The 14,154-nt window shown below is 43.4% G+C and overlaps 1 protein-coding gene across 3 annotated transcripts in view; it reads right to left on the bottom strand.

Annotated features, from left to right (window-relative positions):
- The window catches only part of pde1ca (phosphodiesterase 1C, calmodulin-dependent a), a 183,024-nt gene that overhangs the window by 18,667 nt on the left and 150,203 nt on the right, over positions 1 to 14,154 (bottom strand). For all 3 annotated transcript variants that reach the window (XM_064949150.1, XM_064949151.1, XM_064949152.1), the window contains 3 exons: positions 8,913 to 9,013; positions 8,328 to 8,456; positions 1,832 to 1,933 (listed from right to left, as the gene is read on the bottom strand). In XM_064949150.1, the coding sequence (XP_064805222.1) occupies positions 1,832 to 1,933; positions 8,328 to 8,456; positions 8,913 to 9,013 (332 nt within the window). The remainder of the gene's footprint in view (positions 1 to 1,831; positions 1,934 to 8,327; positions 8,457 to 8,912; positions 9,014 to 14,154) is intronic.

Below are 14,154 nucleotides of genomic sequence, written 5' to 3'. Positions count from 1 at the left end.
AAGGTTGAAAATGACAATGAAGACACTTGCCAGTTGGTCCACGTATGCTTTGAGTACATGTCCTGGTAATACGTCTAGCCCCGCGGCTTTGTGAATGTTGAACTGTTTAAAGGTCTTGCTCACATTGGCTGCCGAGAGCGTTATCACACAGTCGTCCGGAACAGCTGGTGCTCTCATGCATGCTTCAGCGTTGCCTGCCTCAGGGCATTTAGCTCGTCTGGTAGGCTTGCATTACTGGGCAGCTCACAGCTGGGTTTCCCTCTGTAGTCCGTAATAGTTTTCAAGCCCTGCCACATCTGACGAGCATCAGAGCCGGTGTAGTAGGTTTCAATCTTAATCCTGTATTGACGCTTTGCCTGCTTGATTGTTCATCTGAGGGCGTAGCGCAATTTCTTACAAGCGTCTGGATTAATGTTCCGATAGCTCGATGCGGATGTTGCCTGTAATCCATAGCTTCTGGTTGGGATATGTACGTACGGTCACTGTGGGGACGACGTCATCGATGACTGAGTTGGTATACTCCTCAATGCCATTGGATGAATCCTGGAACATATTCCTGTCTGTGCTAGCAAAACTGTCCTGTAGCATAGCATCCGCGTCATCTGACCTCTTTCGTATTGAGCGAGTCACTGGTACTTCCTGCTTTAGTTTTTGCTTGTAAGCAGGAATCAGGAGGATAGAATTATGGTCAGATTTGCCAAATGCAGGGCGAGGGAGAACTTTGTATGCGTCTCTGTGTGTGTAGTAAAGGTGGTCTAGAGGTTTTTTCCTCTGGTTGCACATGTGACATGCAGGTACGAATGAGGTAAAAATGGATTTAAATTTGCCTGCATTAAAGTCCCTGCCACTAGGAGCGCCGCTTCTGGATGAGCACTTTCTTGTTTGCTTATCAGCTTATCATAAGGTAGTCTACCTCCGGCGAGCAATACCTTGAGACCTCTTTAATATTAGACAACGCGCACCAGCTGTTATTGTCAAATAGACACACACCCCCGCTCCTCATCTTACCAGGCGTAGCTTCTCTGTCCTGCCGATGCATGGAAAATCCCACCAGCTCTATATTATCCGCGTCGTCGTTCAGCCACGACTCGATGAAACATAAGATATTTCAGTTTTTATTTTACTGTTGGTAGGATAGTCTTGATCGTATATCATCCATTTTGTTTTCCAGTGATTGCACATTGGCCAATAGAACAGATGGTAGTGGAGGTTTACTCACTCTTGTATGAATTCTCAGAAGGCAGCCAGACCTCTGCCCACTTTTTCCCCATCTTTTCTTCACGCAAATGACTGGGATTTGGGCCCGTTCGCGTCGGACTCGTTAAAGAAAAGCTCTTCGTCCAGTTCAAGGTGAGTAATCGTTGTTCTGATGTCCAGAAGTTATTTTCATCATAAAAGATGGTAGCAGCAACATTATGTACAAAATAAGTAACAAACAACGCAAAAAAACCGAACAAAATAGCACAGTTGGTTAGGAGCCCGTAAAACGGCAGCCATCCCTTCCAGCGTCATTCTTTCAACCAAGCAGAGAAGCAGAGAAGATTGCAAGGAACAAGTCCAGAGAGACTATAACAGAAGTCAACAGAAGTCTAAGAAAACAACAAACATGTCTCAGCAATATTGGTCTTTTGGATATTTGATCAGAGAGACAGCAGCTTGGGGTTATTGTATTTTTGGTATCAATTAGTGCATTTATGGTAGGGCAGGCTATGGTTTAGGACAAATGTGTGGGGAGTAATCTGAACTGGCACTATAGTCTACTATAGTGAACAGGATGCTATTTTAGATATATTGGTCTAGATAATTATAGAGCTAAATAAGAGTCACTCACGCCTCTGGCTGCTGGAGGAAGTTCTTCATGGCCTTGATCTGTTGGAAGTGACAGGACATGTCCGTGGCCAGGACCATTTCTACCACCAACGCCCGTAGCTCTCTATGAGAGGGGGAGACATACAGACATTTTAGAGAGAGGATCAGACAGACAGACAGATGGACAGACTTGGTAGAGGTAGATAAAAGAGAGGATCAGACAGACAGGTTAGAGAGAGGAGTGGACTGGCAGACAGGTTAGAGGTAGGTTAGAAAGAAGCGCAGACAGACAGGTTAGAGATAGGTTAGCGAGAGGAGCAGACAGACAGGTTAGAGGTAGGTTAGAGAGAGGAATGGACAGAGGTTAGAGGTAGGTTAGCGAGAGGAGCAGACAGACAGGATAGAGGTAGGTTAAAGAGAGGAGGGGACAGACAGGTTAGAGGTAGGTTCCAGAGAGGATCACACAGACAGGTTAGAGGTAGCTTAGAGAGAGGACCAGACAGACAGGTTAGAGGTAGCTTAGAGAGAGGAGTGGACACACAGAAAGGTTAGAGGTAGGTTAGATAGAGGAGTGGACAGACAGGTTACAGGTAGGTTAGATTGAGGAGCAGATAGACAGGTTAAAGGTAGGTTAGAGAGAGGAGTGGAAAGACAGGCAGCTTAGAGGTAGGTTAGAGAGAGGAGCAGACACACAGGTTAAAGGTAGGTTAGAGTGAGGAGCAGACAGAGAGGTTAGCGGTAGGTTAGAGAGAGGAGTGGACAGACAGACAGCTTAGAGGTAGGTTAGAGAGAGGAGCGGACAGACAGGTTAGAGGTAGGTTAGAGAGAGAATCAGACAGACAGGTTAGAGGTAGGTTAGAGAGAGGAGCGGACAGACAGGTTAGAGGTAGGTTAGAGAGAGAATCAAACACACAGGTTAGAGGTAGGTTAGAGAGAGGAGCAGACAGACAGGTTAGAGGTAGGTTAGAGAGAGGAGCAGACAGAGATGTTAGCGGTAGGTTAGAGAGAGGAGTGGACAGACATACAGCTTAGAGGTAGGTTAGAGAGAGAATCAGACAGACAGGTTAGAGGTAGGTTAGAGAGAGGAGCGGACAGACAGGTTAGAGGTAGGTTAGAGAAATGAGTGGACAGACTGACAGGTTAGAGGTAGGTTAGAGAGAGAATCAGACAGACAGGTTAGAGGTAGGTTAGAGAGAGGAGCAGACAGACAGGTTAGAGGTAGGCTAGAGAGAGGAGCAGACACACAGGTTAGAGGTAGGTTAGAGAGAGTAGTGGACAGACAGGTTAGAGGTAGGTTAGAGAGTGGAGCAGACAGAGAGGTTAGTGGTAGGTTAGAGAGAGAATCAGACAGACAGGTTAGAGGTAGGTTAGAGAGAGAATCAGACAGACAGGTTAGAGGTAGGTTAGAGAGAGGAGTAGACAGACAGGTTTGAGGTAGGTTAGAGAGAGGAGCAGACAGACAGGTTAGAGGTAGGTTTGAGAGAGGAGCAGACAGACAGGTTAGAGGTAGCTTAGAGAGAGGAGTGGACAGACAGGTTAGAGGTAGGTTAGAGAGAGGAGTGGACAGACAGGTTAGAGGTAGGTTAGAGAGAGGAGTGGACAGACAGGTTAGAGAGAGAATCAGACAGACAGGTTAGAGGTAGGTTAGAGAGAGGAGTGGACAGACAGGTTAGAGGTAGCTTAGAATGAGGAGTGGACAGACAGGTTAGAGGTAGGTTAGAGAGAGGAGTGGACAGACAGGTTAGAGGTAGATTAGAGAGAGGAGTAGACAGACAGGTTAGAGGTAGGTTAGAGAGAGGAGTGGACAGACAGGTTAGAGAGAGGAGCAGACAGACAGGTTAGAGGTAGGTTAGAGAGAGGAGTGGACAGACAGGTTAGAGGTAGGTTAGAGAGAGAATCAGACAGACAGGTTAGAGGTAGGTTAGAGAGAGGAGCAGACAGACAGGTTAGAGGTAGGCTAGAGAGAGGAGCAGACAGACAGGTTAGAGGTAGGTTAGTGAGAGGAGCGGACAGACAGGTTAGAGGTAGGTTAGAGAGAGAATCAGACAGACAGGTTAGAGGTAGGTTAGAGAGAGGAGCAGACAGACAGGTTAGAGGTAGGTTCGAGAGAGGAGCAGACAGACAGGTTAGAGGTAGGTTAGAGAGAGGAGCAGACAGACAGGTTAGAGGTAGGTTAGAGAGATGAGTGGACAGACAGACAGCTTAGAGGTAGGTTAGAGAGAGTAGCGGACAGACAGGTTAGAGGTAGCTTAGAGAGAGGAGCAGACAGACAGGTTAGAGGTAGGTTAGAGAGAGGAGTGGACAGACAGGTTAGAGATAGGAGCAGACAGACAGGTTAGAGGTAGGTTCGAGAGAGGAGTGGACAGACAGGTTAGAGGTAGCTTAGAGAGAGGAGTGGACAGACATGTTAGAGGTAGGTTCGAGAGATGAGCAGACAGACAGGTTAGAGGTAGGTTAGAGAGATGAGCAGACAGACAGGTTAGAGGTAGGTTAGAGAGATGAGTGGACAGACAGACAGCTTAGAGGTAGGTTAGAGAGAGGAGCGGACAGACAGGTTAGAGGTAGGTTAGAGAGATGAGTGGACAGACTGACAGGTTAGAGGTAGGTTAGAGAGAGAAACAGACAGACAGGTTAGAGGTAGGTTAGAGAGAGAATCAGAAAGACAGGTTAGAGGTAGGTTAGAGAGAGGAGCAGACACACAGGTTAGAGGTAGGTTAGAGAGAGGAATGGACAGACAGGTTAGAGGTAGGTTAGAGAGAGGAGCAGAGAGAGAGGTTAGAGGTAGGTTAGAGAGAGAATCAGACAGACAGGTTAGAGTTAGGTTAGAGAGAGGAGTGGACAGACAGGTTAGAGGTAGGTTAGAGAGAGAATCAGACAGACAGGTTAGAGGTAGGTTAGAGAGAGAATCAGACAGGTTAGAGGTAGGTTAGAGAGAGGACCAGACAGACAGGTTAGAGGTAGCTTAGAGAGAGAATCAGAGAGACAGGTTAGAGGTAGGTTAGAGAGAGAATCAGACAGACAGGTTAGAGGTAGGTTAGAGAGAGGAGCAGACAGACAGGTTAGAGGTAGGTTCGAGAGAGGAGCAGACAGACAGGTTAGAGGTAGGTTAGAGAGAGGAGCAGACAGACAGGTTAGAGGTAGGTTAGAGAGATGAGTGGACAGACAGACAGCTTAGAGGTAGGTTAGAGAGAGGAGCGGACAGACAGGTTAGAGGTAGGTTAGAGAGATGAGTGGACAGACTGACAGGTTAGAGGTAAGTTAGAGAGAGAATCAGACAGACAGGTTAGAGGTAGGTTAGAGAGAGGAGCAGACACACAGGTTAGAGGTAGGTTAGAGAGAGAATCAGACAGACAGATTAGAGGTAGGTTAGAGAGAGAATCAGACAGACAGGTTAGAGGTAGGTTAGAGAGAAGAGCAGACAGACAGGTTAGAGGTAGGTTCGAGAGAAGAGCAGACAGACAGGTTAGAGGTAGGTTAGAGAGAGGAGCAGACAGAGAGTTTAGCGGTAGGTTAGAGAGAGGAGTGGACAGAAAGACATGTTAGGGGTAGCTTAGAGAGAGGAGCAGACAGGCAGGTTAGAGGTAGGTTAGAGAGAGAATCAGACAGACAGGGTAGAGGTAGGTTAGAGAGAGAATCAGACAGACAGGTTAGAGGTAGGTTAGAGAGAGGAGCGGACAGACAGGTTAGAGGTAGGTTAGAGAGAGAATCAGACAGACAGGTTAGAGGTAGGTTAGAGAGAGAATCAGACAGACAGGTTAGAGGTAGGTTAGAGAGAGGAGTAGACAGACAGGTTTGAGGTAGGTTAGAGAGAGGAGCAGACAGACAGGTTAGAGGTAGGTTTGAGAGAGGAGTGCACAGACAGGTTAGAGGTAGCTTAGAGAGAGGAGTGGACAGACAGGTTAGAGGTAGGTTAGAGAGAGGAGTGGACAGACAGGTTAGAGGTAGGTTAGAGAGAGGAGCAGACAGACAGGTTAGAGGTAGGTTTGAGAGAGGAGCAGACAGACAGGTTAGAGGTAGGTTTGAGAGAGGAGTGCACAGACAGGTTAGAGGTAGCTTAGAGAGGGGAGTGGACAGACAGGTTAGAGGTAGGTTAGAGAGAGATTAGTGGACAGACAGGTTAGAGGTAGGTTAGAGAGAGGAGTGGACAGACAAGTTAGAGGTAGCTTAGAGAGAGGAGTAGACAGACAGGTTAGAGGTTGGTTAGAGAGAGGAGTGGACAGACAGGTTAGAGAGAGAATCAGACAGACAGGTTAGAGGTAGGTTAGAGAGAGGTGTGGACAGACAGGTTAGAGGTAGCTTAGAATGAGGAGTGGACAGTCAGGTTAGAGGTAGGTTAGAGAGAGGAGTGGAAAGACAGACAGGTTAGAGGTAGGTTAGAGAGAGGAGTGGACAGACAGGTTAGAGAGAGGAGCAGACAGACAGGTTAGAGGTGGGTTAGAGAGAGGAGTGGACAGACAGGTTAGAGGTAGCTTAGAGAGAGGAGCAGACAGACAGGTTAGAGATAGGAGCAGACAGACAGGTTAGAGGTAGGTTCGAGAGAGTAGTGGACAGACAGGTTAGAGGTAGCTTAGAGAGAGGAGTGGACAGACATGTTAGAGGTAGGTTAGAGAGAGGAGTGGACAGACAGGTTAGAGGTAGGTTAGAGAGAGGAGCAGACAGACAGGTTAGAGTTAGGTTAGAGAGAGAAACAGGCCATGTCTGTGGCCAACACCATCTCAACCACCCAGGCACTTACACAGATAATGCTCTTCCTGTGCAGAGCACCTGCCCCTTTGCACTTCCAGTCTCCAAAGTGCTCTTTTGTACGTTGGTATAATTTCCCCAAAACAATTTTGTCGTTGTTTTTCTCATCTGAACCTGCTGCCTGCAAGTCGTCGTTAAATTATCCCCCTGTGGTCACCGGTCGAGTTCAGTGTATAGCTAGCTACATTCTTAGAACCTAAAAGGGTTCTTCAGCTGTCCTCATGGGAGAACATTTTGAAGAACCATTTTCGGTTCGAGATAGAACCCTTTTGGTTCCAGGTAGAACCCTTTTGGGTTCCATGTAGAACCCTCTGTGTAAAGGGTTCTACATGGAGCCCAAAAGAGTTCTACCTGCAACCAAAATGGGTTCTCCTATGGGGACAGCCAAAGAACATTTTTGGAACCCTTTTTTCTAAGAGTGTACCTAGCTAGTTTGAATATCAATACCACTGCCACAGCAGCATAATTGAGCAGTTTAACAACGTGAGTGACCTGCTAACATGCTGATTTACATAATCAAATCCAGTCTGGTTGGCTGATAGGCTTACGTGCAGCAGAGACACAGAAGGAGAGAAGAGGCTGCATCACCAACCCTCAGACTCAACTCCATCCCTTCAGCCGGGATAGATGTGTCAGGGAGGGAAGGAGCAACACAGTTCGTCTTTAGCTAGCTAGCCACCGTATAATGATAGCGTACTAAAATAACCGCACATGCCACTTGCCAGTCAGCCATATATCATGAATATGAAATAGTGTAAGTTCATCGTCATCATAATGTTTTATGACAATACATGATTTGCAAACAAAATACACATTTGAATTATGTTAAGCAAATCATGTAGCTAGTAGATCTGTGTTACATGACTATAGAGTTATTATGAAATATGCAATTACCTTTCAAAGACATAATTATGAAATTAAACTATGAAGTTATAAGATTAGGGATATTAGATTGTGAAGTTATTATTTAAGAGCATTGGTGATAAATCACAATCTGTAAAAAAAAAAAAAATGTTTTAAAAAGAAGGCTAATGTAGCTAGCTAGCTAGCCATTTTGTTAACTGTAGCATATGGTAGCCTAATTAGTCTGCTTGCTGAGAACATTATCAGCCATCATCAGTGATCACCATGCTCTCTTTACTGGCTTATTTAGAGAATGGTAGGCTATAGTAAAGCAATATAGGTTATAGTAATTGTTGGCTACAGTATTTCTCACAATATTCTATTCCTTTGCTCTCATTACTATCCTATTTAGAGATAGCGTAGAGCAGAATATCTATTCCTGAAGTGACCTCCAACCTCCCTGCTCCTCAAAACTTCTTCCACTGGATCAAATCTTCAGACAGTATAGGATGTACATGATAGAGGCAACAAATGGTGTTGGGTTGGAAATAGTAATGGTAGGCTACAGTATTTCTTACAATCTTCTATTTTGACTGCAATTCTGTTGGTTATTGTTAACAAGGGCAGCCTTCAATGCAGTCCAAAATAGTTTTGCAAAATACTTTACTCATCAGATTGTGCTGCTTTACCCTCTTCTCAATGACACACATAAAGCATGTTAACCACATCTTAGCAAATGATACAACAATAACATCAATTTTGCCATTTGCTTTTATGTAATCAAATAATCAAGCAAATCATTTCTCAATAAGTCTCTGACCGCGGTTGTGGGAGTTGTGCCCCCCTTTTTTGAGTTTGAGCACATGCCACCCAAAAGGTGTGTGCACGGCCTTGCTACCACCAGGGTCCAGAACTCTCTGAGTCTCGCCTACCTCCAGTCGTCTTTGGACAGGTTGAGGAGGATGTTCATCTCGTCATCGTCCTGTAGGAGGCGGTAGGCAGCACTCACATGGTGGTTCTCCAGAACTGCACGGTCATTATACAAGATGGCTGTGCCTGACCTGAGACAACACAGTTAGGAGAGGGTAAACCATAGAAATAGGGAAAGGCCGTTCTAGTAATTATATTTCAATGTGTTAAATATATAGCCCCTGCTCTAATCCGATACGTGGTTTATTATCGTCACATTTGAGTTGATCTATATGGTACTTCATGCAGTTTACATACACTGTAGCTTATATTGACCTGTTTTGCAATAAAACTCATATCTAAAGAAATGTCAGAGAGTTTTGCGATGAATTAGAACTTGTTGTGCTTTGAGGATTAGGCTCAACAATGGTCGCCGTCACGCGGCAGAGGAGGAATTAGAATAGAACTGCCATTCACAGTTTTTAATCATCCCCTCTCTAAATGCATAACAATGAGTTCCCATCCCTGTTTCGCTGCCCCAGTCTGTTTTCTCTCCCCTTACTGAGTGCTATTTTTCTGCCTGTGTTACGGCTGTCATAGTATATTACCTGGTCTGGATATGGAAGTTGTTAGTGGTCCCTGTGTGTTCGTAATCATGGACCGCAGCAGCAAAGATCATGGCAAAGATCTCCAGCTCAGTCAGCCAGTTCTAGAGACGAGAGAGAGAAATAGAGAGAGAGAGAGAGAGAGAGAGAGAGAGAGAGGGAGGGAGAGAGAGAGAGAGAGAGAGAGAGAGAGAGAGAGAGAGAGAGAGAGAGAGGGGATACAATTTGTAGAACGAGGAACACAAGAGGTTATAAACGCAATTTAGAGGAGAACAAACAACTCGAGGAAAAACATTTCAGAAGCTGATGCTGATGCATTGTAACGTTAATCATAAGTGACATGTTCACGTCGCCTGCTTGCCACACACCTTAGAAAAACAAATCTATGTAAGCTTGACAATCTTCCCCCAGTCAAATACATAAAACCAGACAAAACAGTTTTTACTCTTCTAAGGGATACTTCAGGATTTTGGCAATTAGCGCAATGACTGGAAGTTTGTGGGTGTTCACTAGCATGCTAGCAGTTACTCATAGACATCCAGTCATTGCGCTAACGTTACTTAGCATTGGCTTGTGAAACTACCTCTAACGTCCTTCAAACTGGACACAGAGGTATAACAATGGTATCCAGTGGTTCATCTGACTCTGGGGAAGTAGATAAAGGGTATCATTGCCAAAATCCCAAAGTATCCCTTTAATTGAATATTGAATAAATTTGCATAGAGAGGCATCAGAGGAGGCTGGTAGAAGGAGCTATAGGAGGACAGGCTCATTGTAATGGCTGGAATGGAATAAATGGAACGGTATCAAATGCATCAAACATACAGAAGCCACGTTTGACTCCATTCCATTAACTCCATTCTTGCCATTGAAATGAGCCTGTCCTCCTACATTATTTGATGTCTAATGTCATAAATCAAATTGAGTACTTATTAAAGTTCCCTTCCCACAAAGCAACATTTTCTGCTAGGCTGTCCTGGTTCTGTAATACAAGAAGAATATTAGATTTGTTTCTCTCCCTGACTGTTTCCATTACTCCAAAATGTATGTTGAACAGAAGTAACAGTAGCAGTAATGTTGTTATATTTCTGTGATGAAATAGATTTTTTTTTAAGGTTTGGGATGGGCTGAAGAATTGTAGTCACTCTCAGATTCATAGGGAAGATCTCAATTTCAAACTCCTTGCTTCCTCTCTCCTCGTCTCCTTCTCAAAACCCATTAGATGAGAAAGCCAGAGGTCCCTCCCGTTTGACCTTCTCCCCCAATGGGTTTTCAGAAGAAGAGGAGGAGAGAGGATGCAAGGAGTATGTAATTTAGATTTTCCCATAGACAGAGCCATGGATGCAAGCACTGACCATCCAAAATATCCAAATAATAGTTTTAACACTAGAACCGCTAAAGCAGTCATTTTGACAACTCATTAATTCATGTATTTATCAACCCCCATCCATCCTTGACTTTTCCAAAATAAGTCTATATAACACACGGCCCTTATTAGAATCGTAATATTATAAACAGAACAGAACCTCTACAGACAGTAGGGCCTGCTCCGCTCATTCTCCCAAAAGTAGCCAGTTCATAATCACACTGATAATTGCCTAGAAACTGAACCTAGACGATACCCAAACGAATTTCACACATGAAACGACAAATTAAATAAATTAAGTAAAGTATGATGGGGGAGAAAGGGGGGGAATGGGTGAGTTGATGTGCGAGGATAAGTGGAGAATCCATAATTATGTAATCACCAATTATGAATGAAGAAAAGGGTGGGCCATTCTATAGTGTTGGTACAGTATATTCAAATTACAATCTCAAAATGATATGTACCCTCTATCAGTCCACCAAATCCAAGCAGTCTTATCAGTCTACTTCAACCTACTTGTAGTACACAGTGAGAGCCTGCATAATTTACAATGGTAAGAAGACCAAGATGAATGGATGCACATGCTGCGTTAGCGCTGCTACAATAGCTGAATGAAAACGACTCAGATGGTGGGGAATAAATTCATCATAACATGATGATTATTCTTCTGATTCTGTGCCTCAGCCTAAACCTACACCCCGGAGGCCTAAAAAAAGCCAGAACTGTACGTTGCGCCACCACCAAATGAAACAGTGAGACAGGAAGGATTGAAGGCATCGTTTGGGGAAAAGATCCAAATCGCACAGCAGGTGAGCGAGTTTTGGAAAATGTGGTGATGAGGCTTGTGGAACCTTACGTTGGCAAGGGGAGAAATGTCACCTTGGACTATTACTTCACTTCACTGTCATGTAGCAAATAAAAAGAAGCCTAGTCGCCACCATGAACAAAGCGAGACGGGAGCTCCCTCTTCAAAACAAGGCACCTGCACAGCCGTTGTACTCCTAAAATGGCGGTAAAGAATGACAAGACAACACTCACACTATACCAATGCAAAGCAAGGAAGACTGTTTCTGTCGGGATCACCATGCATCCGACAATTGCCATCGACAGGGACACTATAAAGAGAAAATGGATCATATTTTGCACTACAACCAAAGGTATGGCAATATTACATAATATGCATCGCCTTCGGCCAATATGCTGTAGATAAACTTATGCAATGCATTATGCTCTTCTGTATAACACATGTCGTTTTCCCAATGGGAAAATAATCAGAATGTTGTCTACTCTATTTTGTTTCATAAGTAGGTGGGGATGTTTTGGATCAGATGGCACCCTGGCCTGTTGCGGCGTTTTACAACATGCTTTATTTAGCTGTTATCAACACACACTTCAACATGAGTCTAGCATACGGGCTACATGAGAGATATATGAGCGCCAAGATGCAAAAAAGAACAGAAACCAAGACACCCGTGTCACCTACAAGCGATGTGTTTGTTTGAATTGTGTCAAGAAAGTGAAAGTGGCAAAGATTTGTGTTGACTGTTAGGACAAGGGATAACCGCTAAATGTAATCCAACTCATGCCATTGCGTGAAAACACAGACCATTTAAGCACAAGCTGTCATATCGAAACTTATGTTCATTATAATATCATTTGGGCTGATTTGAACTATTTATCAAGGACACTTGACCCTTATGATGATGTTTAGGCTTCTGTTTTCATCATTTGACCACGCATTCTGCTGACCTAGCATGGGTCTTTGTGGTTGGGGTATTTTGTAAAAATAAATACATACAGTATACATAAAAAATAAACTGTTACCATGTTCCAACACGTATGGTTTCTGTTTCATAGTTGTCACAAAGGCACTCCACAAATACTATGTATTGAACAGTTTCATTTTTGTGTTTTTATTTTATTTTACAGTAACATAGACTAATGAAAATGCTATTTTGTTATTTGAATTGGGGAAAGAAATGCATTATAATGCTACCTAACACCTTCATGAACCCAACCAAATTATTATTTGAAGGATAGCATATATGAAATGTATTAATTACACTCAGCAGGGGGGTCCCTCTGAGGCACAGCGGTTCTAATGTTAACCATGCTTTGAGGCTATATAGTGTTTGTTTACATTTACTTTGCTAACAAACATTGGAGTAAAACAAACTTCGATTTTGGATTTTGACGGGGTACATTTTTAGGTTATAATCTTCAATAATCAATAAGTATTTATTAAAAGTAAAAAATGATGTAGCAACTGCTGATTGCCCCTTTATCCTTTTTGTAAACTACAATTACTCTTCTCTTCTTACACTGTCCTTCATAGCTTTATTAACTTACACTTGCTTTTACATGATTTCATGCCTTAATATGCAGGCTCTATGCAGTAAAAGTTTATTTTACGGCATTTGTTGGCAATTTGAAATGAGTTTATGACAGAGACAGCGGCTTTATGGTTATTATGAATGTGCTGCATCCACATTTTGATAACAGTGATGATTCCAGCACCTCATAAACCCTGCTGACAGTTTTACAGGCTTTCCTGTGGATTTAAAGGTGTCATAGAGAGAGCTCCAAAAACCAAGCTGTCATTTCGGGCACCTAGCCAGGCTATGGCTCCTTCCCAAATGACACCCTATTCCCTTTGTAGTGCATTACATTTTACAAGGGCACATAGGGCTCTGGTTAAAAGTATTGCATGACAGTATGTAAGGAATAGGGCACCATTTGGGACAAAATCTATGCCACCCCTGAGTGGGCACATTGATTGGACCAATGAGGATCCAATGGGGCAATGTGTAAGCGGCACATTTGGAATCAAACCAATTTTATTTATTTAGCTAGTCAAGTCAGTTAAGGACAAATCCTTATTTTCAATGACAGACTAGGAACAGTGGGTTAACTGCCTGTTCAGGGGCAGAACAACAGATTTGTACCTTGTCAGCTCAGGGGTTTGAACTTGCAACCTTCCGGTTACTAGTCCAACGCTCTAACCACTAGGCTACCCTGCCTCCCCAATGGGAATCCAACCGCTACAAGGGTGACTATGACATCTTTCACGGATCATAACCCTTGCCCCACACATCATCATTCATACATCCACACATCATGTGGATGAATCATGAATCATCCGAAAGACCATGAAACAGTTACATATCACTGGGTGGTTAATGACCGGGTAGCAGGGAGGTGACAGAAATGAATACCCAACAGTCAGGAGAGATTAACTCAGGACCAGGATCAATGAAGTCTCAGTGGGGAGCATATCATGAGGTCAGAGAGAGAGCGAGGCGGGGAGAGAGAAAGCAACAACTTCCTTGACAAAACGTTTCACTGTAATAGTAAAGGTGTAAACTTCGCAGTATATTTGCCTCTCAGCTTCCCTATCAAATTTAAAAAGCAGATAACCTAAGAAAATAAACAACAATGACAAATGGTTTGATGCAAAAACCTAAGAAACAAATTGAGAAATCGATCCAACCAAAAACATAGAGACCCAGAAAACCTGAGCCTTCGCCTTCACTATGGTGAATCACAAAAAACAATGCAGAAATACACTTCAAAAAAGAAGTAACAGCATGCCAGAAATCAGCTCAATGTAATTGAAGAATCCATAGAATGTACCCACTTCGGAGAAATTTGGAACACACTAAACAAACAACAACACAAAGAGTTATTATCCAAAATGGAGATATATGGATAAACCAAATATCCAATCTTTTTGGCCCTATAACAAAGAACAAACAGGAAAAACATATACATGATCAAATTCAAATCTTATAATCAACTATTAAAGTCTACCAGATCCCACTGGATACTACAATTACATTAAATTAACTACAGGACAAAATACAAACCCTACAACCCAAA

The sequence above is a fragment of the Oncorhynchus masou genome, chromosome 30 (genome assembly GCF_036934945.1).
Source record: "Oncorhynchus masou masou isolate Uvic2021 chromosome 30, UVic_Omas_1.1, whole genome shotgun sequence".
In the NCBI taxonomy this organism is placed as follows: Eukaryota; Metazoa; Chordata; class Actinopteri; order Salmoniformes; family Salmonidae; genus Oncorhynchus; species Oncorhynchus masou.
This window is presented reverse-complemented; position numbering and strand designations above follow the sequence as displayed.